This window comes from Chenopodium album, chromosome 1 (genome assembly GCF_948465745.1).
Source record: "Chenopodium album chromosome 1, dcCheAlbu1.1, whole genome shotgun sequence".
Classification (NCBI taxonomy): domain Eukaryota; kingdom Viridiplantae; phylum Streptophyta; class Magnoliopsida; order Caryophyllales; family Amaranthaceae; genus Chenopodium; species Chenopodium album.
In genome coordinates this window covers 18,919,364-18,944,084 of record NC_137834.1, presented here as the reverse complement: position 1 = coordinate 18,944,084, position 24,721 = coordinate 18,919,364, and the positions used below count along the sequence as shown (strand labels likewise).

Genomic DNA, 24,721 nt, shown 5'->3' with positions numbered 1-24,721 from the left:
AACAAGGTTGTGCGAATTTTGCTTCCCTATGTAAATTTTGCATTTCCATATACTTTTATTAATTTTCTCTCTATTTTTTTGCATACCCCATGTAAATTTACCTTTCCAATGGAATTTTACAATTTTTATTTAAGTTATTTAAGTTTCTTTATTCCCATGAAATTTCACCATAAGGGACTATCGGGACTATCAATAACGGACGGAGGGAGTATAATCAGATTTTGGAGGATGCAACCCTCAACCCACAAGGGGAGCTTTACAAAATCGTCAAACCGACTAGACAATTCTGTTAAATTATTTATCATTTGCAACTTGATAAACAATTTTTTGTTATTCAAAGTGATAAACTGGAGCATCCTCGTGAATGTGTGATTTTGTCCCTATTGAAGTTAGAACTTGGAAGGCCATGGTAAATTAATTGTGAACTACAAGGAGTCAGGGAGCTTAATTCTTCCAGTTTAAACGCAAAGGGATAGAAGATATGGTTGGATCTAGGATCCGATTACTCCACAAGAGATCTTGACTACGAGAAGACAAGAAAACAAAAATACATTTTGAAACTAGAAGAACGCACCCTTTTCCACATAAATGGACAATTTTAATAATATTAACAATAATAACATTAATACTAATAATAACTATAATAAAAATAAATATTAATTAAAAGAACAATAATAACATTAATACGGAGTACTTAGTACTCCCTCCGCTTCTTATTTCTTGCAACAAAAGGAGGTTGCACATTTTCCAAGTCAAAAGTTTTAAGGGAGTAAAGCATAAGTTAATTCCATGTAATTAAGTTTTAAAAAGGAGGGAAGTAAAAGGGACTACCTATTTTTTCAAAGCATTCACATGGACTTATTTTGGAGGGTGTACTTTTCCTTCCCAAATTTTCACCAAAATTTAAAAACTTAGTTTTCCACTACAAATTTTTTCCCAAGCAATGTTGGTATAAATTGTTTAAAACACACCCAGCTCATCATATATATTTAGTACATCAACATTTTCTACTCCCTCCTAATGAATACATTTCACCTTAAATTTCTAAAAGTTAGCACTAAGAAAGTTCAAAACCTACCATAATTACACAAAACCTACATTCATAAATCTAATTAGTGCTAAATTAGGGGCAGCATCTTCATTTTGAAATCTTCCAAAAGCTGGTTCAGTTCGAGTTGTCCAAAAAGTTGCATCTCCACTTCATCACCATCGCAAGACCTGGGTCAGAACAAGGTAGTATCTGTCAATGGATATTGATATTGAAGAATTTTTTTTTTCAATAGAACAGTTACTAGGTGAAGAACAACAAGCATTATCCACTGATTCATCACAGTCAAGTACTGATTCAGAAGATGAATATGCTGCAGAATGGGCATACTATCAGATTTTAAACAATCAGCAAACAATCCAGCAAGGAGAGAAGAGAAGAGACCTCACCATAAAACAGAAAAGGCAAATCGTAGATGCCATTCTGTTACAGATGCAAGGAGGTGATCTTCCAAGGGGTTTTTTTTTATCCTAACAAGCAAGAGAATTCGACATTCATAGATCAACAATGTTTAGGTTGTATGCAAACATTAAGAAGCAAATGGCCTAGAGGAATGTCATTGATGTCAGGTTAAAAAAGCTGGTAGGACTGGTCCCAAACCCAAAGAGTACTTTAATGAATGGTTGTAATCTGTCCCATTATACAAGAGAACAACACAGAGAAGCTATGCAGGAGCACTGAATGTTTCACATTCAACAATTCACAGATTAAGGAAGAAAGGAAGACCAAGCACACACACAAGCACAAACCATCCTGCATTGACATCCAACCACAAAGTGGCAAGGTTGAAGTGGGTTTTAAGTCACATAAACCCAATTCCAAGTCAAGGGGACCCAAAGTTTGTTGACATGAAAGAAGTCATTCACATTGATGAGAAATGGTTCTACTTGAACCCAGAAACCAGAAAATTCTATTTGCTTCCAAAAGAGAAAGATCCCTACAAGTGTCAATAGTCAAAGAGGTTTAAGGTGAAGGCCATGTTCATGGCAATGATAGGCAAACCAATTGTTCAAACTTATTGAAAGTACATAAATAATTACATAGATAAGTTTACTTCCTACTTAATGTGTTCCACATATTTATTCTAACTTCTTATTGTTGATCTCATCCATCAACATTTTGCTCGTGGTTCTCAATCCACCAACTTGCGATTAACAAAAGATGTGAATCAGGGATCAAGACGGATGAAATGTGACCCACCAATTGTAGCAATCACGAACTCTCTACCGGATGCCCTGACCCCGTTTCATGCCCTCAATGGTAATTCCGTGATGCATGGGTAATATTAAATTGGTATTAGGCCTACACCGAGACAAATCACCCTTGCGTTGAACCAAGTAGCAACAGGAAATAAATCTTGAATTGTTACCATCCAATGTCGCTCCCTAACCACCTCACTATCCCATCGAATACGTTCTAAATTCATCCAAATTCTTTCAAGCCTGTAAATCCGTTCGTACAACATAGGATGACCGACGATCTCATTTGCTATTATTTTCCGAGTGTCATACCATTGCGCTTGATCACCAAAAAAAAGAAGTCTGCCACACAATGAAATCCATAGTTCCCATCACCAATGGCATCCTTCTATGCCGTGATATAAGGCAACATCGGTTCCGAAAACAAGTGCAAATACCTACACTGACTAATGTCACACGGATATTATGCACAAAAATCATAGTTAATTATTTGTAACACTAGAAGCTGAAATACATTTAATTTAAAAATTAATAGTCATTTATTAGTACATGTTTGTTGGTTACCACCACGTTGAGTGTTTCGACGGTTTACATGCTCGAAATAACTTTGATTACGTCTGGTACCATTGTTCCTCCTTCGACCTCGAACGTTGAGGTTTACATGTGGTTCTTCAAGGTTTGTATGATCCGGATGCAGCTCATCTTCAATGATACGAGATACATTTCAAAGTACAGTAGAGTCAATATCAATTACCTCATCAACCAGGGAACGAAAATGTCCAACTTTCTCGGTCGAATAGTTAACCAATTCAGGAATATTAACACCATTACCAATAACCTAGGTTTTCTATAAGGGATGAATTTTCCTGGTATAAGCTTGTCTATGCAATTAGCGAATCATGTATCTGGCATGCACATGGCATACCATGGGTCACACGCATTGCACATCCACAAGGCTCATATACCTGGTAACTCAACTCCCGCATCCTTGTCGTCTCATCATTGAGTATTTTCAAACAATGTTGAGACACTTTGCCATTTATACGTGACATTGGCAAATTTTTGCATTTCTCACGAATTTTAAATTTTTATACCTTCAAACCATTACGAATTGTAATGCTGATTACCAATATGACAATGTACTCGGGCCCATACGGTATCCAAAGAACCTGCCATTGATTCAGATTATTAAAGACATTATAATTTTATTTTTTTTATTAAAATTACATTAACAAAGTAAAGACAACAACTGCTAAAGTAAAACAAAGAACATGTCGATGATTCAAACCATGTATTCACTGTTGTATGTTAGCTCTCAACTGTACAGTTACTCGTGTTACCAAAGTGAAGAACTTGATTCGTCCAACATGTCACAAATTTGGTTTTATGACAAAGCCATATTATCTCAACATAAAGAATCACTGCCGGAAATGTTGCCCACAAATCTTTTATTGTAACTAGAGCAACATCATACTCCTGCATCTCGGTTGCAGCATCTATGATGTGTTCCCATTTGCCATTTTTAAAACTCGCACCAATTTTCTTGTTTTTTAACATATCAGTTAATGTGTCATCGACAGAGTAAATGCGACGTCACTCGAAACACTTCTTTCAAAGACGCACAAAGGCCAAGTTCATGGTCTTAAAAAATTACCGATGACACTTTATCAAACCCAATCAACTCAATTAATCTCTGCAACACCCTCCAACAGCTTGTTGTGTACTCTTTGCGCATGAACACATAACCAACTAGGAAATTCTGGTTTGTTGGTTGATCTTGTAAGTCAAATCCATACCTATTACATGTGGGTATGTGCGGAGTATTTTCATCGTAACTGGGTGCACCATAAACACATGTTGCCGAATGCCGAGGTCATCGGCCATGACCCAGTAAATATACCGACTCTGTCTTGCCAAATGAGGAAACTGCTGAACAACTCCTCTACTTTTGGACATCTCCGTACTCAAGTTATTTCGGCAATTGTAAATGTGTTAAATGTTTGGATGATCACTTGAAAATTACTCTACAAGAGTTGTCATAATGTTACGCGGCGCAATTTTAGACTTTGTCATGTCACGCACAACCTTTTTTGCACACAGGCTCAATCCACTAATTTTACGATGACCCTCCTGAGACACAATCATTGGATAGTTATGGGTCTCGATTTTATCATTTTTTACATGGATCTTCCAACTGTTAGTGGTGAATTCATAATATATCATGATGTAGAAAGGACAAATATTAGCTTTGGTTTTTGTGTCCTTCCGTATCGCGTTCTCCAAATCTCTAGGCTTGCTTTTTCGTCCCCGATCACATTTCAAATATCGATACGGCCGACCATCTCTGCTTTAGTTGTAAGACATTTTCACCAAAATACATCCCAGATTTATGGAAACAACATACGCCCATTTAACTACATCCTCAAACGTTGGAAATTAAGTGTCCGTGACAAAATTCACACTATAATTCATACTATCACTGCCGTCTTCAGATTCTAAATCCTATGAAATAAAAGTGAATTAGTAAACGTCGTTTCCCTTTTACAAGGGAACACTCTCTTTTTCACATGAATGGACAATTTTCGCCTTTTTGCAAGTTGGACTATAAAATAGTCATTTATTAGTCATGGCCATTATTATATCATACTGACCCTTCTAATTTATACCACGTGGTTAAGAAAAATATCAAGCCCACCACGTCGGTCCCCACGACATCTAACCCCACTTTTTTCGATCCACCACCAAAAAATTTATCCAGTTTTTTGGACAAGTTTAGGACGATGGACGACAATATTCGTACTCTAGAGATGTCGTCAAAAGATTCTATAAGTCTTTTTTTTTTTTTTTTTTTTTTTGAAAACAGACTTCCACCTAAAAAATCCGAATTCACCAAAAATTTCCGGATCTGCCTCTCTACATCCGCCTAGAATTTTTGGATTTGCCTAGGTGGATTTGATTATTTTGGGTAGAAGTCTATTTTTTTATTTTCATTAATTATTTTGGGTGGAAAAGCATTACAAAATCACGCATCTTAATGTTAATTTTTAATTTAATCCTTCTATTTTTAGCTAGCTTATCCAACGCCCCCGGAGCGTTCGTTAGCTTTTGTCTTTTTTTTTTTTTTTATAATTATTATTAGTATTAATGTTATTTTTGTTAATATTATTAATATTTATTTTTGAATTAATTTAATTTATTAACTTAATCGTATTAGTATTATAATTGTTAATGTGGTTATTTTATGATTTGAGCTACCACTTTCCTCTAATAATAATACCCTTGGCCCATCAAATTATATTTGTCAGTAAGGCACATGTAACTATGCAAGTGATGACACTTTAACTTCAATTATTTTGAAGGTAAAAAAAAAAATAAATAAAAAATACAATTGTAAATTTGTAGAATTCCTACTACGTAAACAAAAATTCAAGGATGAGAAAAATCAGAAAATACCAGTTAACCAATTTAATAAACAAAAAATGGCAAAATAGTATTAAATATTGGTCCTACTATTGTTGATTTATTTATGAAAAATGTCATGATGACTCGACATATATGTTGTTTTATTTACCATTTTGCCATAAAAATCAAATTGCTTAAGTGGGAGTACCTCAAGAAAAATGGTAGTATAAGGTAGAAAATGGAATAGAAGAGTGGAAACAGACATAAGGAGTAGAAAGGAAAAAGTGAAATTCCTCTTAGATATTTTTTTCCCTGAGAACACTATTCGGATATCAAATATCAAAATGTAGTAATTTAAAAAAAAAAAAAAGAGAGAGAGTAATGGTTAGATACACTAATCAATAATCTAGAGTATTAGAGGAAAAAGAGGAAAAAAAAAGAGAGAGAGAGAGAGAGAGAGAATCTGACAGTTGGAAATGAAATTTTGAAAATTTAGCTTTGAAGACAATTAATATGCTCATACAGTTTGCTACTTCGTATACGCAACACTAACAGTGTATTTGGATAACATTAGAGGAAGGAAAAGAAGGAAAGGGAGGAGCAAAGAAGGGGAGGGAAAGGGAGGGGAGAGAAGAATGGTGAGTTTTCCTTCCAAATCTCTCCATTGTTGGAGGGATCATTTTCCTATAATTTAATCCCTTCATTTCTCTCCCCTCCAATTCCCTTACTTCCTCATTTGTTATCCAAATGAAAGATATCACATCTCTCCATTTACCTCCCCTTCTTTTCCTTCCATTTCCTTCTATCCAAACACACCGTAAAGGCTAAAAGCCTAAAATAAAAGCATTAACTACTAACAAAATGAAATTCCATATAAGGTTAAGGCCATTAGGATGTATAAATCAGTACCAAATTTCACATTCACCATATCAGCAATGCTAATAACTTAAGCTACATCCATCTTAAACTTGACTCATATAGACTTGGTATAGCTTTGGCTCAAGTTAAATCGATCATGAGCATGAAGAAGACTAAAATTAAGCTCATGCTAACTAAACTATGGAGATCCACCCAAACAAGATCAAGCTTATCAGAAAACTCAAGCCCAGCTCTTTTCTTTGGGAATGTAAAAGTCATAGCAATTTGTCCATATAATTCAAAAACTCACCTTTCTTTTTTCAGTATTGCAAGGTAGCATGAGGAAAAAGGAGTAATAACTCATTTGGTAACAAATCATCTAATACAAGTAGTAACAAAAGTTAAGTTACAAGAAATTACCTGAAATCTAACTGTCTCAAAGCTCTAATTGCTTACTTGACTTTTAGACGCCCTTTTGAGTCTCTTGAGGTTGTGCTAAGATGTTGAAATATGGGAGAGTATCTATGACAGCAAATTATAACAATGAGAACGTAACAGTTAGCAGCTAAGAATAATAGGCTTGCAATCCAAAGAGGTAAGAACACATTCTTGCCCTTGAATTCCAATAAGTAACCCCACATCAGCCAGTGAAGTTGAGTCCCCATCCAAATTACTATACAGGAGAGTCCTTCCCATTTCATTTTCATTTTACTCCATGGCAATACCACTGGTATCAAGGAAAAGAACCACACAAAATACTGTGCCGTAATTACCTGATGTTGAGAGGGGAAACAAACATACTCAAAATTTGCATATATACAACAATCACTTAAAAGACTACAGACATTAATAAGAAAACGAAAAACAAGAAAAAATATGGCAAAAGGAAAGGAAAATTACAAACCTTATTGAATGCTACAAATGCCACTGTCTGCACAAGAAAGCAGAAGGGAAGATCGAGGGCATATTTGAACATAAGAACCAGCTGAACGGTAAACTGTGGTAGGAAAGAGACGAGCTTTTCAAGTATTGAGAGCTCATGCTCATAATGAAGGTATATGTGGTAGAAATATATAGAGAAATTGTGCCTAGGATCAGTTCGTGTGAGATGGTAAAGCAATGCCTCATGTAGAAATTCCCACCCATATAAATAATAAAAGAGACCCGTGAAACCAAAGAAGACAGCACCTGATATCAATCCAAACAGGATCCTAGTGCCTAAAAAAAAGCTCGCAAGTACAGTCCACAAAGACTTCAGGTCTGTATCATTTAAGCGTTGAGGTGATTTTTCTTGATCAGAGCTCCAGTTCACAAGCGTGGGCTTCTGACCAGATTGGATGACTCGTGGATCAAGAACTAATATTATGGGAAGTGCATATATAATAGGATATATTCGGAAGTGGACAATAAGTCCATACCATATTGCAGCTTGGTAGACCTTCCCTGTTGACAGATAAGAACAGAAAATCACAAGACATTATGAAATTAGTACAATTTGCCCAAGAAAAAAAAAAAAAAAATCTATAATGTCTTACGGTCAGAAATTCCAAAAAAATAAAATGAAGTAAACATACAAAACAAGCTTGGTAGAACATTGTAAGTTGCACCACAAATGCGCTTAAAAATTATATAACATGCACATCCACTGACATGTACAAATATCAAGTGCCACTTAGCATTTGTCAGAAGCATTCACTTAGCAAACCTAAAGCATATAATCTCATTTATTAGTCGTTCAAGTGTTTTAAACTCTAACGGGTAGCACTAGAATTACTTCATTTTCTAAAATTTCTGATGGTATCTTGTCAAAAGACTGGTCTTTCAAATTTAAGAGCACTAATTAATATAAAAATTTATACTTACACACATTATCTAGAAAATTTCGACAGGATCCTATGTAAAGACTGCTTTTGTTAGCAAATTCAAAACCATTTCTTCAAATTTATTTACATACATGACGTATACTTACACATATGCGCATGAATATATATACCATCCATACCAGTTTTTTATTCCACTTTAAATTAAATTGTTTGAGTCACAGATTTCACCCAAAAAAAAAAAAAGAGGGGGGTGGGGGGGGGGGAATGATTTATCTCTCTGTGCATGAATAGAAATTGTGAACTTACAAACTGCGATAACGAGAACTACTCAAGAAAAACTGTTGCATTCAAGAAATTTCTCAGTGAAGAAGGTAGACTTGAATCTGGAAGGCCTCAATGATGAAGAGTACTTTCTACAACAATGAACATTAACATATGCAATGTATATGGTAAATAGAGCAAATATCTTAAACCCAGTAGGCCTTCACATTAACATGAGCAATTTTCACTGTATATCATTCTGCTAGCACTCCCCAGATTTTGTTTTTCACAACAGTAGTGAGAGATCCTTTCATGTTTTTCCCTTTTCAACAGCTCCTAATAGTGTATCACTACTATCTTAGCTCACAAAGAATGAAACCCATGTCAAAGCACAAGTTGTATCAGGGTAAAAAGCTACCAATTATTGCAGCCTTGGCATTAGTTTAAATTTGTGAGGTTCCTTAAGTATTTGTTTGAGTGATGAACTTGTCATAGAGGTTTTTTTTAAGCTTGTGTGATTTCACATTCATAAAAAGCAAAAGACAAACTGAAAGACTAAAAAAGAATATTTATATGGGGCTTACCGGCTAACAAGATTTCAAACTAAATTGCCATGGTAAGGCGTAAGTCATCGGTTCAAATCCGATAAGGGGGATGACTTAAGTCCTAAGAACCCAGTTCCCCCGTATGGAGCCACGTCGCAGTAAAAGAAAGAAAAGAAAGATATTTGAATTTAGAATATTACCCCTCATAATACAGGTAATGATCCACAAGATTACTGCACAAACAAGAGGTTCACAATTTCCACGAGTTCCAATGGTGAAGGTAAATGGATTGAAAAGCCATGCCATCATGCAGTAAGTGCATATTTTCTCTGGTACTCCACGTAGCTTCAAAATGGAACGAATTAAGTATCCAACTAGCAGATCTGCAAATTAGAAATGTTGCAACTCAGATGATGGCCAAATAAACTTGTGCACCTCATATTTCCTAGTACACTCCCAAATCTGTAAATAGCAAGACCACAGTAACAGAAGTTATGACAAAGAAATTGTTGACCACAACAATGGATCAGAAATTTCTCTTCTTTCTAATAATACATTAAGCTCCACCACAATTAATAAATAAAAAAAGCAAGCAAATTCACAATATCATAAAAACTGGTCACCCTAAACCAAAAACAGAAGCTCAACCAAAGTTAAATGCCAAAATTTCAAGTGTTTAGAATGGAAGAATTTATTTCCACATACATGAGGAATGTACATAAAAAAAAAGAGCAGGGATAAGATGTGTCACAACGAAATTGAATTCCAGATATCTAAAAATAATGCCAAGTAAAATAGCTTTTTCTAGAGCTGTTAGGATGATTCTTTCATACCTGCAGCTGAGAATAGATATTTCCCCCAAGAGTGATGAAAAACCGCATTTGGTATGAGTAGAAAGGCAAGCAATGGTGAATAACGATACGTGGTCCTTTTGAAAGGAGACTCCCCAGAAGACATCAAAGTAGCAGCATCAGAAAATACAAGATAATCAACATCAGTGTATCTAACTTCCATATGGGAGTCTTGCCAATCTCCATAGAGGATCAATAGTACCCGTAAAATGGTTGAGAATATGAGCACTGATTGAAAATTAATCACCATGGATGCTGCATGGGACAAAAATCTTGTTGGAGTAAGTTCAAATTAGCTTTCCAAATTTTCTACAAACTATAAATGACTGAACATTCATCAATACAAGTATCAAAGCCAATTCCACGAGTGAAATACTTGTGTTGAGAAGGACAACAGTTTGTGTCAAGATAAACAAGAGAGAAAGAACCTGAATTAAAATAAAGTAATCACAATCTTACCCTCAAACCAAGTACAAATGAAGGCAGTCGTAAGAGGTACAAGACCGGTGGTGCACGTTATCCTTAAACTACTCAGTAGCTTCAACTTCTAATCAAATACCATCAAAAGGATATCATATAGGCAAAATTTGATTTTTGAAGCAACTTCAAACAATCATCTCTCAATTCCTCCCGGGCCTATGGAAGTCTACATCTAAATTCAAATATATTATTGAAGATGTTGGAGTTAAGTTTCCTCTTGAAATGAATTATATTTCCTGCTATTTAAGCTAAAAATATACTTTTGATGTTTCAATCTTTTTACTAACATATCTCATTTCATGCTTATTGATGCATCATTTTAATTACTAACATCCTTAATAATCAATATATAAAAATAATAAATTGAAGCAAATGTAACAAGATTTTACATGATTATATATTTCCTGAAGAATATCATCAGATTTAGTCAAAGTAGTGTATGTAAATAGTGTATAAGTCATAGTGTTGCAGATATAAAGAGATGGAGGAAGTATGTCCTAGGCTTGGTACTCACAGTAATATGTTTCACTGGCTGCTCGGGTCATATTAGTATTAAGAGGCAATGCATGATCAACAAAAAATCAACCCGATATATATTTACAACACCATGATTAAATCTGAGATCGCAGATACATTGTTCCCACAAAGAGATCATTCCATTTATTTGACTATAGCACACATTGCATTGATACTAGTCCGAGTCTCGTCTCCTACATACCAGTATCAAATGCAAGATGCTTAAAACTATATGACCAAAAGTGGATACAAATCAGAGTCCTAATTAACATTTGACCGAAATTTCTCTGTATGATTTTACATATTCAAAAATTGCTTTTGCATCTATAAATTAAATTGTCCAAACGAGAAAATGTTCAATTTCATACTTACATCTTAACATTGCTTAACAACCAAAATTGACTCCATTATCTAATTAAGCTACAAACATAGATACATTCTTCTTGCTTAAGAATGTCAACAAAAATTGCTCGTTATTACCCGACTTGATTTCAATAATAATAGTCAATAGTTCAATAATCCATATTAGAAGAACCCTAATTTGATTGTACTGAAATTTAAATTAAAGATGAATTCTTAATTGTTAAATTGATATTCGATTATAAAGAAAAGATAGAACAACATCATACCTTAGAACCAACTTCAATGGAGGAGAGAAAGCTAAGAATACGCTGTAATGGAGAGACAGAGAAATAGGTGCAGCGTTAAAGTGAAAAGCTCACGAGAGGAAAAAAATGAATCAAAAAACATTGAACAGGAAGGGTCAGTGGGGAGGTGGAGGGGATTTCTGTTTTTAAAAATAAAAAATAAAAATAAAAAATTAAGATCATTTTTATGCTAAATTTTTTTACAAAAAATCGAATTAATCATAATGCAACACATATCCGATTTAACTTATAAAGCCGGATTACCGATTTTTGTATGAAAAAATTAGAAATAATAATTCCAACTTTGTCTAATTTATGTAGAATAATCCCAACTTTTGATTATATTGGAATAATCCGAACTTTTGGGTCTTCTTTTTCTTCAATCCTTAACCGGTCAACAAAAGTCAATGACCTACTATATCAGGTCACTTGACACGTGGCAAGCCTTGATTGGTCCAAAAAAAATTTTAAAAATGAAAACCCAACCAACCTCCCCTTCCCCCCCCCCTGTGCACCCATACCTCCACCACCACAGCTAGACCGCCTCTTATCCCCTCGCCGAACCGCCGCTATCCCCCACCCCTTACGTCGTCGTTTTTCCCCCTCCCTGAAAACACCTTCCTATTCCCCCAGGCAACCACCGAAACCCCAAGGTTGAAGCCACCAAAATCCCTAAACGCAGCCACCTAAATCCCAAAATCGCAGCCACCAAAACCCCAAATCGCAAATTCGAGGGTGGGTTAGGTATTTTCGGGATTAGGGGAAGGGTTTCAAGTGAGTTTCGTGAGCGGTATGCCGGCCGGCGCTTGTGGCTGGGGGAATTGAGAGATTGTTTGGTAGTTTTGAGGTCGGTGGCTGCGACTGGGGTTAGTAACTGTGGTGTTTGGCAAGGCTGTGGTGGTTGGCCAGGCAAGAAGGGAAGCCAACAATGGGTTGGGTTGGGGTTTCGGTGGTTTCAGGATGAGGGAGGTCGGATAGGGGTGGCGATGGTGTTTTCCGGAGTGGGGGAAGATCGGGGCCAGGTTTCGGTCTGGCATCCGTGGTTTTTCCGGTGAAAAAGGGAGAGGGCAGTGGGTGGGGTTTGGGGCTCCGGTGAGCAAGGGTGGAGGGGTTGGGTGGTTGTCTGGTTCATGGTAGGTTTTTTTGGTTTTTTTTTTTATTTTGTTTTTTATGTATTTATTAACCAATTAATTTGTGACACGTGTCATTTTAATAAAAAAATTAACCCATTCAACCGGTAACCGGTATTTGGGATTGAAGAAAAAGAAGACCCCCAAAGTTTGGATTATTCCATTATAATTATAAGTTGGGATTATTCTACATAAATTAGACAAAGTTGGGATTATTATTTCTAATTTTTCCTTTTTTATTCTACTTACAGAAAATGTGTGTTAAAGATTTTTTATTTATTCCGAAATGATCAAAATGTTTGTAGGCGCGAAAAATTTATAAAAGTGCCACATCGGATATTATATGGGTCAAAAGTCAAAGTATTGACTCCTATTTATTTGACTATTAATTAAACTTAATTATTTTGGGTGAAATAAATTAAATTAACCCATTTTAATTATTTTTAACTAATTTGTTTATTTAATAGTTAAAACCTATTAAAATGGGTTAAACTATTGTAAATGAGTCATGATTACCTCAAAAGCCCAATACATATCAAACCCTAAGCTAATTAACCTAGGGTGTCTCTCTCTATAAATAGAGGTTCTCTGTTTCATTTGAAAAAAAAGGAGAAAAACAGAGAGAAACCAAAGTGGAGATCGAATCAGAGGAGCAAATTAGAGATTGTACCCAAAATTATCAAATTAATAAAATTAATTCTTTGTTGCATTTGTTTTGAATCTATATATTTTTCAGATTTAAAATTTGTGTTTACAATGTCGTTTTATTTTAAAAGATCGGTGAAAGATTGTATTATTCCTAACAATTTTCCTTTAATTTTTCATGCTTTTGTCATTAATTTATATGTCCCTTAAAATATGAGAAGTTTGCTATTTTTCACTTATGTATGTATGAAGTGTAACTCAAAATCAAATTAAAGAACATATGAAGTATGATATTATTTTGACGAAGTGAAAATATTTTAGAATTATGTGTTGCATTAATATTAAACCAATTTAGCTTAATAATAGTTTGGAGCAAATTGAATCTTTGTTTGTATGTTTTTGAGATCGCACGAATCACTTTTCACTATAAGAATCGAGTAGAGGCCAATACGGGCGAATGTGACTCCATGACTCACTTCGTACCATCATCCCCGATCCTCCTTTCGTGGTTCCGAACCATATGGAGTTAGTAATCTCATGAATTATGAATGGGGTGTAACCTTCACGGGTCAATCGTTGTTGACTATCGTTGTCCCTTTATCGTGGTTGCCTTTTATGATCCGTGAACGGTTTACAAGTTCCTTAAAAACTTGTTGGCGGCTCCCTACTTTGCTTTGTCCCTAATCGTTGTCCCTAATCGTAATGTCAATTCCCACTTCCTATGAGTGCCAAGCATATTCACCACATGCTTTAACGTAGGCGCACTTCGAACGACGCCTACAATTTGGCGACTCCACTGGGGAGGATTCTTGGTTATTTATCGATTTGAGTGATCGATATTTAATTAAGATGAGTGGATGAGACTTGAAAGATTCTTGAAAAAATATTCCTGTGATTAATTTGGCATTTTTGCATCTGCATAGACGTTTTAACGTCGCATTCAGTTCTGTCCCGTAGGAAAAATTGAATAACTTGGTTGCGCACGAAGGAAAACAGGGTACCAGTCAGATCTTCTGACTGTCGTGCCACGGCAAAATCTGCCGTGCCACGGTACAGTGCACCGTTGGAATTTTTGCCGTGTCACGGCAGTCCTAAAATCAGTCCGGTGGCTTATTTTCTCTTCTCACAGTCAACTTCCTTCGATTTTTCTGAAAAAACTTATGTGTTCTACATGCGTCTTAGCCCCGGGGGATTTAAGCTCTATCAACCAAAAAATGCTCATGGCAATAAGGGTTCATCCGAGTCATTAAATCCACCCAAACCATGGAGTCGAGTTCGATTTCATCACGAACTCGCGGAGCCGCCCGTTGGCATACACCCTCAAGGGAGGCTGCCTTGCTAACGCGTCCAAACTCTTAACCATGGTACCCTTTTGACACCCAAAGCTTGACCAATATTTGAACATAGATCTTGACTCTAGGTTGCGAACTTTTTTTACATCATCGTGCCTAAATGCTATGTGATTGTTTGGTGCTAACCTTCATGTGTTTACTCTTTTGTTTAACCCATGACCGAGGGTTTTTATTTTCACATAGTAATTAGTATGGACCTAAAATCGATTAAAATCTGGAAAAATCACAAAACTGACCTGGAACTGCACACCGTGTCACAGCATGTTCTGCCGCGCCACGGTGAACAGTGCCGTGGCACGGGGCTTTCTACCGTCTGACGGTAGACTGCACCGTGTCACGACAGTCAGCACCGTGAAACGGTGCCCAGGAAAAGTGTCTTGTCACTAGTAGAAAAATAGCATTTGGCACTCCCCATATGACACCGGTTCAGGCCAAACCGGTGCCAAAAATCGGCCTAAAATTGGGCGGGTTTTTAAACAAAGGGAAAAGGCACCGGTTCAACTCAAACCGGTGCCAAAAATTAAAAGGGCACCGGTTTGAACCAGTGCCAATTAAACCGGGGCTTTTTTTTAAAAAAAAACCGCGGCCTACTCCTTTCTTCTCCTTCCTCGATCTCTTTCTCTTTCATTCCTTTCTAACCTGACTTCTTTCATTAGAGACGAAGAACAATTGTCGAAAACCACAGCGGCAACCTCCCCCTTTTCCCTCCACCATAGCCGCCACCTTCACCGGCCACCAACATTGTCGAAAACCACCACCCTTAATTCTCCCCTGCCCTGCCCTTCTATGTCTTTCACCGACCTCCACCAGCATTGTTCGAAACAGCAGCGCACCGCCTCCACCTCCGCGCTGTTCCCTCCACCAGCGCGCACCGCCTCCACCTCCGCGCTGCCTCCACTAGTGCGCACCACCGCTGCTACCTCCACCAGCGAGGGTCTTCCTCAATCTCTCATCCCCTTAGCTTCTTCCACCTCCAACTAATTTATGGTAAGTTTTTATTTTTTTGTTAAAAATTGAACAATTATTTTGAAATATGAATTCTATTATTTTCAATAGCATTTTGAACAATTATTGTTAAGAAAATTAAAGTCCAGGAATGTATATAATTTTACCCTAATTTTTTTAATTTTTGCATTGGTTGTTTATCACTACAAGAAAAAGGTGAATTAGCAACGGAATTTTGCAACTACCATAATAATTAGTTGCAAAAATAATTTTAGCGACTGAAAAAGACGAGTAGTCGCAAATTTTGCAACCGAATTTGCAGTAGTTGCTATGCGGTCGTTAATTAGCGACTGATTTTTGCGACTACTATAATAATCAGTTGCAAAAAATATTTTTGCGACGGAAAAAGACGAGTAGTCACAAAATTTGCAACCGAATTTATAATAGTTGCTATGCGGTCGCTAATCTGCGACGCTCTTGTAATAATTTGCAACTAACACGGTAGTCGCTACTATTATTTTAAATATTTATTAAAGAAATTAAAAAAAAAACCCTTAGTATAATAAAAAAAAATAAAAAAACCCCTTATTCCTAAAAAAAAACGGAAAAAAGGTTATTGCCGCCAAAAAAACAAGAATTATCAATCAGTCTTATAATCTTATTCACCGTCAAAAACAAAAACTATCATACTCTTCCTAAAAAAAAAAAAAAAAAATCCTTAATCATTTAAAACAAAACAAAAAAAAAAAAAAAAAAAAGAATTAATCACTCAAGTCTCAAGATACACGCAGAAGAGTTTTTCAAAGAGAATCAACCCTCAGCCCTCACCGTCGTTCTTCACCTTGTGTGTGTTGTTAGTTGAGGAGTGCGTTTTCGTAGTACGGCGATATCGAGGATTGTAAGGCGGTTACCGATAAGATCTCCGGGAAGTCGAAAGGGTACGGGTTTATACACGCAGAAGGGTTTTTCAAAGAGAATCAACCCTCAGCCCCTCACCGTCGTTCTTCACCTTCCTTAGCTCCGCTGCGCCATCACGTCTCTTCCCAGGTAAGTTTAAATGCCTTCCACCCTTCGCTTATTGTAATTTGTCGACTATGAATTTTAGGGTTATCTTTGATTTTTTTTTTTGGGTCCAATTATTGATTTTAATTTGGTTTCCATGGTCTAATTGAAGTCAATTAATTAAAAATCAATCAAAATTGATTGAGTATGCAAAAATCCCGAATGATTTTCAATGTAAAAATCCCGAATGGTTTGTTGTTAATTGAATTCTCGTTTTGCTCTGAATTCCTGTTCATTAGAGGGTATTGAGGCTCGCTAGTTATAATTGAATTCTTGTTTGCTCTGATTTTATCATGTTTTTGAGCCTAATTTGCTGCTGGTTGGTTGTCATGGCCACGGTTGTGGGTGGTTGCTAGAATAACAGTATGTTAATTGAGTTTGCTCCTAATTTAAGTACGGTACTGATGCTTCGACGTTGTACGGAGTTGCTGCGATTTTTTTGCTATTGATTAGTCATTTGATTGTTAATGGTGTTACTAAGTGTCTCTGTTATGGGAAAGGTCTTGTTGGTGGGTCCACTACTTGTGCCATCTTCTTCTTCATTTTTTCATGGTTAGTTTGCTATTCTTTTCAATTTATTTCTAATTTTAGTGATTTTTGATGATTTCTGGTAATACCCTTTTGATTTAGTTTGTTAGGGTTTTAGGAATTTGAATTTGATATAACTGTGTTGTGTTGTAAATTGGGATTATTGATTTCTGTTGTTTATTGGAAAGGTAAGAAATTAGTTTTACTAGAGTGCTTTCAACTATGATTGATGGGTGGAATCCGAAATGCAACCCGTTTCGTGGTGTTGTGTTGGGGGTGATAATGTGAAGGTAAAGCATGGTTTTTGTGTCTTAGAGTACCCCTATTTGCCTTAGGAAAAAGACGTGGATTGTCGAGATAAATGAGGAATGTGTGTTGCTGAATTTGCTATCAACTGCTAGTATGTATTCTGGGTTGAATATTATCAGCTGGTTTTGTGGTGTTATGTAGATTGATGTACTGATTACTAAGAATATAAGATAGATTGTACTGGATTGTCAAGCTTCAAGCCTTGTTCTTGAGTTTTTCTTCCTTTCAGGGGATGACTAGGTAAGGACGCAAGGGGTGGTTCAATTTGGTTTTATTTTAGGTGATGAATTTAAATTCATCAAGTGTTTGTTGGATATAAAAATTTACCTTGACCCGGCATCGAATGCATAAATGCATTCACTCATTCTGTTTTCTGAGTATCTGCTTGGTCTGAATTCACTTCACCTCTATATAATGTGTAATCATGGATCACTTATTTGGAGAATTGGAGTTGCTTTTGGATTGGAAATGTGTTTGGAGTTATTATGAAGTTAAATATATTAACAAATCATTAAAGCGAATTGGTGCTGGAGTTATGCATTTCAACTTCAGGTTTCTTAGTGAACATATAGCTGGTGTGAGTTGTGCAAACTACTTGGGTAAGGACTCGGGGAGTCAGGGGTGAAGAACTTGTAATTAAGAACTTGTAATTAAGCATGCAAGTTTCTTGGTCATTCACTGTTAACTTGACTAAGAAACTTTTAATAGTGTTAATTACATACTACGTATGTTGATTTTGATATCCTCACATTTCCCACTACCCTCATCTTCTTATCTGGGTTGAATAAGGTGTATTCACTGTATTGTTGTCATTGTCAAATTCGGTTTTATTTCCCAACATCTATGTGACATCAACCTTGGCCATTAGATGAGGATACCATTAGATGAGGATAACCAAAATGGTAAGTGTATGATTTTAGCAGCAAACTTATGATTTTTAATATCAGATTGAAGCAAGTAGAAACTTTTTAGCCACTAATATAGATGACTATAACTGGTCTTTATTACAATTGCTCTGTAGTCTATGTCCCCCTATTTTTTGTTGTTTTATTTAAGTGCTAACAACTTCTTCTAATACAAGGCAAAGAAAAAGGATGGAATTTTACCAACTGCTGCTGAAGTCTATGAGAGCACTCATTCTGTTTGTGTGGGCAATGATGAAGTTGAATTGATGGGTGACAAGTCTCAAAAAGTCATGGTATGAGTATACTTCTATATTTTTCTAAGATTACAAAAAGATATATGGTAGTTAATGTTTGGAGATATAATGGATTGTTTATTTGTTTGTGTGATTGAGTCGGAGGATGAGAATGATTTGCCGGCATTAATCATATGATTAATGTGGTATGGCATAATGTGAATTGAAACAGGTTTATTTTGAAGCCATACCCTATAGGAGGGAATTCTTCAATTTATAAAGGAGACTCTGCCGAAATTTTTACTAATAACTGCTTGGACCCTCACTGCCATCAATACCATTTGCTTAGACCATCACCTAACTTTTCACTTTGTAACCAAAATCTGATGGTATCTAAATAAATCAGATGGTATCTAAAGGCAAGTTTTTACTATGTCCAAAATGAAAGACTATAAGATAACAATTAAATTAAATTGTGTTTTAGAAGTCCAAACAAGTTTTTATCCCGGACGATGCCCCGAGTCATTGCTTGTATTTTTATTATAGTTGTTTTTTTTAAAATGTATTTAGTTTATTTAAGTTTTAACATTTGAGATCATAGTTACTAATACATATCTTAATGCAGGGAGAATATATGGAAAAACTTGAGGAATATAAGAACAAAGGAATTGAGATAAACCCCGACAAAGTCTACTTGGAGGTTGTAGGTGGGCAAAAGAAAGGAAAAGTCTACGGTTTAGGGAGTGCTTCACAAATGTATTACAAGAGCGATCCTACTTCTCAATCTACTGCATCATCTTCCACTCCTTCCATGATTTCTCAATTAAGTTCTCAAGTTGAAGAACTAAAGAAGATGGCGGAAGAAAACCATAACAAGGTGGAAGAAAGCCAAAAAATAGCGGCAGAGAGCTTAAAATGTGCTAAGGAATTCGTCGAAAATCATGAGATCGAAAAAGCTACATGGAAGAAGGAAAAATTAGCTATGCAAAAAACATTGCAGGAAATGGCATCACTTGTAAAACAAGTTTACCGTCCTTATAAGCCTCCTACGCCTGCAGTCACCCGCTCTCGTGATACAACTAAGTGATTTTTATTTTATTGGTGGTAATTTTATGAACAACTGGTCTTTTACATTGTCATTAGTTCTTATTTGAAGCAGCTTTTTTTATATGGGAGGTGACTTTTGGAACAATTAGTCATATGAGTTAAATATTGTTTTTTAATACATTGATACAAAATTGATTATATTTTGGATATTTGAATAAAATTAACATTTTGGTTATTTGAATTTATGCGTGGGTACCTTTTTTTTGTGATTGATATTGGTTGTCGCTGAATTATGGTCTCAAATATTGATCGCCAGTCGCAAATATTTAGCAACTGCAAATTTGGTTTAGAGACTGATTCGTTAGTTGCAAAATCATTAGTCTCAGTAATCGCTAATTTGTCACAAATAATTAGTTTTGTAGTCGCAAAAATTTGTTTCGTAAGTAGTTGTTAATCCGTCGCAAAAAACATTAGTCTCAGTAGTCGCAAATCCATCGCAATTAAACTAGTCTCCGTAGTTGCAAAAGTTTAGTCTCGTAGTCGCAAAAGTTTAGTCTTGTAGTCGCTAATCCGTCGCAAAAGTAGTCCTAAAACATTGGTCTAAGTAGTTGCTAATCCGTCGCAAATAGTTTACGACGGACAATAATTTAGTTGCTAAAATTTGAAAGTTAGTCGCTAAATGGTAGTTGCAAAGGCGTTGCAAATCCGTCGCTAAATTTGCGACTGTCCAAAAATTAGTCGCAAAAAAGGATTTGCGACGAGGTCTTTAGTAACGAACCAAACTAGTCGCAAATCAGTCGCAAATCCATTTTTGCGACGGATTTGCGACTACATTGGCCGTCGCTAATTAACCTTTTTCTTAGAAATTTTTGAATACATATTATACATTAGAGTAATTTTGTATGTTTAGAGTAATTTTGAATACATATTATAGATTAGAGTAATTTTGCATTACCTTGTTCCTTAGTTGAAAAATTTGTATGTTTTAATGGGTTATTTTGAGGTTGATTTAATGAGTAATTATGAATATAATAGAGATTAGTAAAAATGTTACTTAATTAGTTGAGTTTTTGTATGTTTTAATGTGTAATTTTAGGTTGTTTTAATGGGTAATTGTGAATATATTAAAGAATTAGTGACCTTGCTACTAATTAGTTGTGAATAAATTAGAAAATTGTGAATAAATTAGAGAATTGTGATTACATTAGAGATTTGTGAATAATTTAGAGAATTGTGATTAAATTAGAGAATTGTGCATAAATTAGAGAAATAGTGATATTGCCACTTAATTAGTTGTGGATAAATTTGAGAATTGTGAATACATTAGAGAATTGTGAATATATTAGAGAATTAGTGACGTTGCTAATTTTTGTTTTTTTAATATATAGATTCATATATGAATTGAAGCACGAGTTTAATTAGCTTGAGGACTACATATTGAGCTCAAGTGGGTAGTTGCTATATTGGTATGACTTATAAACTTTACTTAGCTATATTTCTTTCTATTTATCCATTTAATAAAAGTTTATTCATGAAATTGCAATTTGTGTATTGTTTAATTGCAAATAAATACAACAATATATAGAATACTTGCATCATCATATGCCTAGATACCCGTTCAAGGATTTCTCATTAGGAGAAAGTCTTGAATAGTCCCCGGTTGGGACTGTTCTTGAATGTGTACTCTCACTTAGGTGGTGAATGTATGTTTTCTTTTCGATTTTAAGGAACATCTTGGCTTACCATTTCCTCACTATGTTATCTGGGTACATATGTGGGTAATTAATTATCTACATCGTGTACTTGGAGAACTAGGGGGAAATGCTGCCAGATTTTCCTTAAAATTGGAAAGTTGACATACATTCACTAGTGAGAGTAGACATTCAAGGATGAGTTAGGTTGGAGTGATAAGGACCCTTTGGAAACATGCATTTTTTTCACTATATGAATGGTATATTTACGTTTTGTACTTGAATTTGATTTACATAAAATATGTAGCACTTACACATTATAAATTATATGGTGCTATATATGTCTAGAGACAATTTACTAAATGGAGAAGGATCGTGGTTGGATGTATGGTAGACGCGATACATTGGAATTTTGGAATGGGGTTCAAGAGTTTTGCGAGAGGGCTTTAGCTTATCAACGCAAACTGGGTGGCAAAGGCCTTTATTGTCCTTGTGTTGATTGTAATAATGTGAATGTGGTCGATAGTGTTGAAATCATTAGAGATCATGTATTATGTCGTGGGTTTAGGCAATTATACCATGTGTGGATTTGGCACGGAGAAAGTGGAGAGTACAGTGGGGATCTTGATCGGAATGATGTCCGTGTTAGAAGCAATGAGATTCATGTGGACGAGGAATACGAGAATGATGACTATATTGTTGATAATGGTGAGGATGGAGCCGATGATGATCAGGCGGATGAGGTCAAGGATGAACAAGTGGATGAGATGTTGCATGGTGTTGAAGGAGAAGTGTTTTAGTTATTATCGGAGGCTTCCAAAAAGCCTTTGTATCCCTGGTGCAAAAAATACTCCAAACTATCGGCCGTGCTAACACTTTTCAACATTAAGTCGAAGCATGGGTGGACAGACATCAGTTTTACTTCTTTGTTGACCGCATTAAGTGATATGTTGCCTGATGGGAATGAAATTCCTAAGTCTTACTATTACGCAAAGAAGCTCATGTGTCCCTTTGGTTTGGAGTATAAGAAGATACATGCATGTCCTAATGACTGTATTTTGTATCGAAATGAGTATGAACAACTGCAGGAGTGTCCACGATGCAAGCGGTCGCGGTACAAGCGCATGAGTTGCAATCCTGGCACGGAGGGACCTCCTGCTAAGGTGTTGTGGTATCTTCCCATTATTTCAAGGTTTAAGCGTCTATTCTCAATACCAAAAGACGCTAAAAACTTGAGGTGGCATGCAGAGGGAAGAAAGAAAAACAGAATGCTGAAGCATCCAGCTGACTCTCCACAGTGGAAGAACATTGATTTGAAGTTTGAGGAATTTGGTAATGAAGTCAGAAATTTAAGGCTTGGGTTGTGCACGGACGGGATGAATCCATTTGGCACTCTTAGTACCCAACACAGCACATGGCCGGTACTTTTAGTGATTTATAATTTGCCTCCTTGGCTGTGCATGAAACGTAAGTATGTAATGCTTTCATTGCTAATAACTGGTCCTAAGCAACCTGGAAACGACATAGATGTTTACCTTGCGCCGCTTATTGACGACTTGAGAAAGATGTGGGACGAAGGGGTTTCCGTTTTCGATGATCATCAGAACGAGATGTTCACATTGCGTGCAGCCCTTATGTGGACCATGAATGACTTCCCTGCATATGGCAACTTGTGTGGGTACAAGTTCAAAGGGAAAAAAGCATGCCCCATATGTATTGATGACACATCAAGCGTATACCTGACTCATTCTCACAAAGATGTCTACCTACGGACTCGAAGGTTCCTTAGGCGTGATCACCCGTACCGTAGGCAGAAAAAGGCTTTCGATGAAACCGTGGAAGAGGATACTGCGCCTAGACCATTGACTGGTGCTGAGATTAGTGCTCGGGTGAAAGGGATACGAACGATGTTTGGAAAATCAGAAAAAACTGTGGTCTCAGCTGCTCTGTTTAAGAAAGAATTAATCTTTTGGAAGCTTCCGTACTGGAGAGAACATGACGTTAGGCATTGTCTTGATGTGATGCATATAGAGAAGAATGTGTGTGATGCTCTTTTGGGGACGCTTATGAATATCCCAGGCAAAACAAAGGACGGAAAGGGTGCACGGTTAGATTTGAAAGAGATGGGGATTCGTCCAGAATTGTGGCCTCAAGAAAAGGTTAGAAAGGGGAAGGAGCCGAGAATAGAAGATGAAAATGTTTCGAAAAAAGGGAAGGAGAAGAGCAAGGGAAAGGGAAAGGCCAAAGATGCGTCAAAGAAGAAAGTTAAGGGTAAAGGGAAGGATGAAAAGAATTATTTACCCCCCGCTTGCTATACATTGTCAAGGGTAGAGAAACGTATGTTTTGTGCATGTCTGTACGTCATTAAGGTTCCATCAGGGTACTCATCTAACATGAAAAGATTTGTAACCTTAAATGGAGAATTGAAGCTGACAAGTATGAAATCCCATGATTGTCACATTATGATGCAAGTATTCCTATCGATTGCAATCCGTGGTATTAACTGAAACACGTGAGGGAAGCGATTACAAGCCTTTGTTCGTTTTTCAATACAATTTGTAGCAAAGTTCTTGATCCTTGTACACTAGATGCTTTGCAAGCAGATGTGGTTGTGACTTTGTGCAAATTTGAGATGTATTTCCCACCCTCATTTTTTGACATAATGGTTCATCTGGTTCTTCATTTGGTGCGTGAGATTAAGTTGTGCGGTCCAGTGTTCATGAGGTGGTGCTACCCTTTTGAAAGACACATGGGTACATTACAAGATAAAGTACGGAACCGGGCTCACCCTGAAGGAAGTATGATGCAAGGGACAGTGGGTGAGGAGATAGGTAACTTTGTGGTGGACTACATAGCCCTTGCTCAACCTATTGGTCTTCCTACTTCTCGACATGAAGGTAGACTTGATGGTCATGGCACAATTGGGTCGAAACGAATGTCACCAGACCGAGATCAGTTCTTACAAGCACACCTTTATGTGTTGCACCATGTTTCAGATGTGAACCCATATTTAGACGAGCACATGGCTAGTTTGCGTGACGAATTTCCATCCAAAGGTGAAAGGGAACTTATGTAGTTGCATAATAAGAGGTTTGTTGATTGGTTTCGTGATCGAGTAATGAGTGGATTGAATGATACTAATGTGACCGATACAGTACGGTGGCTTGCGTACGGTCCTAGGGATGATGTTCGTTCATTTGAGGGATATAACATCAATGGGTACACTTTTTGGACCGAGGGTCGT

At 36.3% G+C, this 24,721-nt stretch overlaps 2 protein-coding genes across 7 annotated transcripts; one reads left to right on the top strand and one right to left on the bottom strand.

The window, feature by feature from the left end:
* Positions 1-951: 951 nt before the first annotated feature.
* Positions 952-11,896, bottom strand: LOC145570334 (GPI mannosyltransferase 1-like). 6 transcript variants are annotated; one of them, XM_081629489.1, is made up of 7 exons: positions 11,613-11,876; positions 10,447-10,639; positions 9,970-10,242; positions 9,337-9,519; positions 7,412-7,950; positions 6,928-7,280; positions 952-1,218 (listed from the first exon to the last, which is right to left on the bottom strand). In XM_081629489.1, exons 3-6 carry the CDS (start codon positions 10,235-10,237, stop codon positions 6,960-6,962), a joined length of 1,311 nt encoding a protein of 436 aa, XP_081485615.1. In that variant the 5' UTR covers positions 10,238-10,242; positions 10,447-10,639; positions 11,613-11,876; the 3' UTR covers positions 952-1,218; positions 6,928-6,959. The 6 variants fall into 6 exon arrangements, 5 of the variants coding, with proteins under 5 accessions (XP_081485615.1, XP_081485540.1, XP_081485845.1 ...); XR_014096485.1 differs by lacking the exon at positions 10,447-10,639 and having other exon boundaries at positions 6,928-7,029; positions 11,613-11,895; XM_081629414.1 differs by lacking the exon at positions 10,447-10,639 and having other exon boundaries at positions 11,613-11,873.
* Positions 11,897-16,469: 4,573 nt separating this feature from the next.
* LOC145642534 (uncharacterized) lies at positions 16,470-20,027 on the top strand. Its single transcript, XM_081693743.1, has 3 exons — positions 16,470-16,749; positions 18,683-18,799; positions 19,365-20,027. The coding sequence occupies exons 2-3, from the start codon at positions 18,773-18,775 to the stop codon at positions 19,824-19,826; spliced, it is 489 nt and encodes a 162-aa protein (XP_081549869.1). The 5' UTR covers positions 16,470-16,749; positions 18,683-18,772; the 3' UTR covers positions 19,827-20,027.
* The last annotated feature ends 4,694 nt before the right edge of the window (positions 20,028-24,721 follow it).